Consider the following 4298-nt stretch of genomic DNA (forward strand, 5'->3'; position numbering starts at 1 on the left):
CAATGGAAATTTATAGAGTGATTTCTAATGATGTTACCTAAAGGAAGCATATATAGAGTAAATAGGATTGGTCCGAGCACAGAACCTTGCAGAACTCCAAAACAAACTTTGGTACGTAAGGACGATTCATTATGAACGTCAACAAACTGAAAACGATCAGATAAATAAGATCTGTCCTGTTCTGCAAAATTGTTGGATTTTTCACATTACAATAACACGCCAGCTAGCATAACTCTGCTGCCTCGTAATTTTAGCTGGTTAGCTAGCTAGCAGAAGTCCCCTGTCGTCTGCCGTTCATCAAACGAAGCATGATGAATGCGGCAAACGCGATCGGTAGGGTGAACTCAACCAGAGACTCCCTTGTAGATGCCGGTTGGAAATGTAGATGGCTCGCAGCTTCCTGTCTAAAATAGTTATGTATGCATGAACGTAACTGACGCGCTGACATAGTGAGTGGTGTCCCAATTCCTAGGGAAAGATTTCAACCCCTACCCCTCGTTGCTTCATTTTGAGGGCCAAGGGATAGTGGGCAAGGGGGGTTATTGAGATTGGGCCTAAACCATCCAAACCATTTCTCAAAATCATCTTTGAGAAAAAATCCCTGCAGTGCCAGTGTGGTGTCAGGTTTGTGTCCCCGTAGTGCAAGTGTGGTGTTAGGTTTGTGTCCCCGCAGTGTCAGTGTGGTGTTAGGTTTGTGTTCCCGCAGTGTCAGGTTTGTGTCCCCGCAGTGCCAGTGTGGTGTCAGGTTTGTGTCCCCGCAGTGTCAGTATGGTAACAGGTTTGTGTCCCTGCAGTGCCAGTGTGGTGTTAGGTTTGTGTCCCCGCAGTGTCAGGTTTGTGTCCCTGCAGTGCCAGTGTGGTGTTAGGTTTGTGTCCCCGCAGTGTCAGGATTGTGTCCCCGCAGTGTCAGGATTGTGTCCCTGCAGTGTGAGGTTTGTGTCCCTGCAGTGCCAGTGTGGTGTTAAGTTTGTGTCCCCACAGTGTCAGGTTTGTGTCCCCGCAGTGCCAGGTTTGTGTCCCCGCAGTGTCAGGTTTGTGTCCCCGCAGTGCCAGTGTGGTGACAGGTTTGTGTCCCCGCAGTGTCAGGTTTGTGTCCCCGCAGTGTCAGGTTTGTGTCCCCTCAGTGCCAGTGTGGTGTCAGGTTTGTGTCCCCGCAGTGTCAGGTTTGTGTCCCCGCAGTGTCAGGTTTGTGTCCCCGCAGTGCCAGTGTGGTGTCAGGTTTGTGTCCCCGCAGTGTCAGGTTTGTGTCCCCACAGTGCCAGTGTGGTGTCAGGTTTGTGTCCCCGCAGTGTAAGGTTTGTGTCCCCGCAGTGCCAGTGTGGTGTCAGGTTTGTGTCCCTGCAGTGCCAGTGTGGTGACAGGTTTGTGTCCCCGCAGTGCCAGTGTGGTGACAGGTTTGTGTCCCTGCAGTGTCAGGTTTGTGTCCCCGCAGTGTCAGTGTGGTGACAGGTTTGTGTCCCCGCAGTGTCAGGTTTGTGTCCCCGCAGTGTCAGTGTGGTGTCAGGTTTGTGTCCCTGCAGTGTCAGTGTGGTGTCAAGTTTGTGTCCCTGCAGTGTCAGGTTTGTGTCCCCGCAGTGTCAGTGTGGTGTCAGGTTTGTGTCCCTGCAGTGTCAGGTTTGTGTCCCCGCAGTGCCAGTGTGGTGTCAGGTTTGTGTCCCTGCAGTGCCAGTGTGGTGACAGGTTTATGTCCCCGCAGTGCCAGTGTGGTGACAGGTTTGTGTCCCTGCAGTGTCAGATTTGTGTCCCCGCAGTGCCAGTGTGGTGACAGGTTTGTGTCCCTGCAGTGTCAGGTTTGTGTCCCCGCACTGTCAGTGTGGTGACAGGTTTGTGTCCCTGCAGTGTCAGGTTTGTGTCCCCGCACTGTCAGTGTGGTGTCAGGTTTGTGTCCCTGCAGTGTCAGGTTTGTGTCCCCGCAGTGTCAGTGTGGTGTCAGGTTTGTGTCCCTGCAGTGTCAGGTTTGTGTCCCCGCAGTGCCAGTGTCCTCACTGCGTCATCACTGCAGAGCAGCACAATTAATCAGGATTATTTGACGGTGATCTGTTGTGATGTTGTCTCCTAATAGGATGATAGGATGCAGACCTGAGGACCTGAACGGGGACCTGAACAGGAAGTGACTCACAGTGAACATGTGACCCGCTGGGCTGGAGTAGACGGTGACACAGCCGTCCAGGAACAGGAAACAGCTGATCAGAGGAAGACTGTCTGCGCTGGGCGAGTTCGCCTTCAGACGCTGTAACTGGTGGAAGTCCCAGGGGGCGGAGCAGCTGTCCACCTGCAGCAGGTAAACACAGGAGACAGCACCTGTCACCATGGAGACCAGGACCCTGACGCCCACAGCTGTGAGGACGCGTCCCCCCAAAGTGAACATGTGAATGAATGTGCAGCTTCACCTTGAGGACAGCGTATCCGTCCTCTGTCGCTCCTTTATAGACGGAGAAACTTCCTCCATCCACAACTCTGGAGTAGACGTGATACAGCTCGCCCCCTGGTGGACACAACACACCATCAATAATCAATAATCAATAATCAATAACCTATAATCAATAATCCATAATAACAGCTGCTGGTAGACGGATCTGTTCAGATGGACATGATAATCGACCGGGTGATGTGAATGTAACGTTACCCAGCGTCACACAGCTGTGCTCCTCCACAGCAGGAAGTGGGCAGGACTCTGAGTGGAAGTCTGGACAGGAAGTGACATCACAGAGGTCCAGCAGATGCTGCCGCACATCCGGGTCACATGGATCCACAACGCCCTCCACTGCCACAGAGACATCACAACCAACTGTTATAATCACTCTAATGAGATTCATAACTCAGTGACTCACAGAGAGGTGTGGGCGGAGTCAGTTTACTCACCTGGTGATGGAGCCTGCTGCTCCTGGTGCTCCCGCTGCTCCTGGTCCTCCTGCAGTGGACTACAAAGTCCAGCTGACAGCGAGCTGGCCTCCACACTTGTCTCCTGGATGGGACTCAACTTGTCTCTGATTTTGGACGCTGGTTTGGAGACGGTGGGGGGACAGAAGGTTTGGAGGTCTTCAGTCGTCCCCCCATGATGATCTGACAGAGCCGACAGTCCTGTTAGGCTCAGGTGGTATCTCTCCCTGTCCTTTCTCTCTGTTCTCTCTCTCTGTCCTCTCTCTCTGTTCTCTGTCCCTGTCCTCTCTCTGTCCCCTCTGTCCTCTCCCTGTCCTCTCTCTCTGTCCCCTCTCTGTCCTCTCTCTCTGTCCCCTCTGTCCCCTCCCTGTCCTCTCTCTGTCCCCTCTCTGTCCTCTCTCTCTGTCCTCTCTCTCTGTCCCCTCTCTGTCCTCTCTCTCTGTCCCCTCTCTGTCCTCTCCCTGTCCTCTCTCTCTGTTGTCTCCCTGTCCCCTCTCTGTCCTCTCTCTCTGTCCTCTCTCTCTGTCCCCTCTCTCTGTCCTCTCTCTGTCTCTAATGTCAGTTCAGCAGCCTCCTGCACCACACTGCCCTCTGGTGGTGTGAGGTATGAACTACATCTACAGCCTCTTCTCTCAGTCAAGTAGTTATTTTAAGGTTAGTTTAGTTTTACTTCTACCTGAGTCAGTATCATAACAGAGTAGGGATACTTTTACTCGAGTAGTTTTCATCAGGCAGCGTGTGAAGGTCAGAACAGACGATGTTAAAGTTCACAGACTGAATCTCACCTGCAGCTGTGTCACAGTCCAGAGAGACGAGCTCTGCTGCAGTCTGTGGACGACAAACACAACATATGAAGACTGAAGAGAGACTACACCCATCCATCATCCATCCTTCCATCCATCCATCATCCATCCATCATCTATCCTTCCATCCATCATCTATCCTTCCATCCATCATCCATCCTTCCATCCATCCATCCATCCATCCATCCATCCATCCATCCTTCCATCCATCCTTCCATCCATCATCCATCCATCATCTATCCTTCCATCATCATCTATCCTTCCATCCATCATCCATCCATCATCTATCCTTCCATCCATCCTTCCATCCATCACCCATCCATCCATCATCCATCCATCATCTATCCTTCCATCCATCATCCATCCATCATCTATCCTTCCATCCATCATCCATCATCCATCCTTCCATCTATCCATCCATCCTCCATCCATCATCCATCCTTCCATCCATCCATCCATCATCTATCCTTCCATCCATCCTTCCATCCATCATCCATCCATCATCTATCCTTCCATCCATCATCTATCCTTCCATCCATCATCCATCCATCATCTATCCTTCCATCCATCATCCATCCATCCATCATCCATCCATCATCTATCCTTCCATCCATC

The 4298-nt window shown here is 51.7% G+C and overlaps 2 protein-coding genes across 7 annotated transcripts in view; one reads left to right on the plus strand and one right to left on the minus strand.

The window, feature by feature from the left end:
• The window catches only part of bub1ba (BUB1 mitotic checkpoint serine/threonine kinase Ba), an 8914-nt gene extending 5145 nt beyond the window's left edge, over positions 1-3769 (minus strand). Inside the window, exons 1-6 of the mRNA XM_050057979.1 lie at positions 3755-3769; positions 3666-3708; positions 2863-3000; positions 2627-2764; positions 2391-2485; positions 2120-2272 (exon numbers count right to left, since the gene is read on the minus strand). Of these exons, the coding sequence (XP_049913936.1) occupies positions 2120-2272; positions 2391-2485; positions 2627-2764; positions 2863-3000; positions 3666-3708; positions 3755-3769 (582 nt within the window). The remainder of the gene's footprint in view (positions 1-2119; positions 2273-2390; positions 2486-2626; positions 2765-2862; positions 3001-3665; positions 3709-3754) is intronic.
• On the plus strand, positions 14-2109 carry LOC126398308 (laminin subunit alpha-5-like). Of its 6 annotated transcripts, none has more exons than XM_050057531.1 (4): positions 14-1108; positions 1208-1240; positions 1450-1680; positions 1846-2109. In XM_050057531.1, the coding sequence occupies exons 1-4, from the start codon at positions 769-771 to the stop codon at positions 2028-2030; spliced, it is 789 nt and encodes a 262-aa protein (XP_049913488.1). In that variant the 5' UTR covers positions 14-768; the 3' UTR covers positions 2031-2109. The 6 variants fall into 6 exon arrangements, with proteins under 6 accessions (XP_049913488.1, XP_049913491.1, XP_049913494.1 ...); XM_050057534.1 differs by having other exon boundaries at positions 1615-1680; XM_050057537.1 differs by having other exon boundaries at positions 14-866; positions 1065-1240; positions 1615-1680.
• Positions 3770-4298: the final 529 nt, after the last annotated feature.

The sequence above is a fragment of the Epinephelus moara genome, chromosome 12 (genome assembly GCF_006386435.1).
Source record: "Epinephelus moara isolate mb chromosome 12, YSFRI_EMoa_1.0, whole genome shotgun sequence".
NCBI lineage: Eukaryota > Metazoa > Chordata > Actinopteri > Perciformes > Serranidae > Epinephelus > Epinephelus moara.

Coding starts and splice junctions, on each gene's coding strand:
- LOC126398308 (XM_050057531.1), top strand. CDS start 769: ATGGTAACAGGTTTGTGTCCCTGCAGTGCCAGTGTGGTGTTAGGTTTG. Junction 1,109..1,207: donor TTGTGTCCCCGCAGTGTCAG/GTTTGTGTCCCC, acceptor CCGCAGTGCCAG/TGTGGTGTCAGGTTTGTGTC. Junction 1,241..1,449: donor TTGTGTCCCCGCAGTGTCAG/GTTTGTGTCCCC, acceptor GTGTGGTGACAG/GTTTGTGTCCCCGCAGTGTC.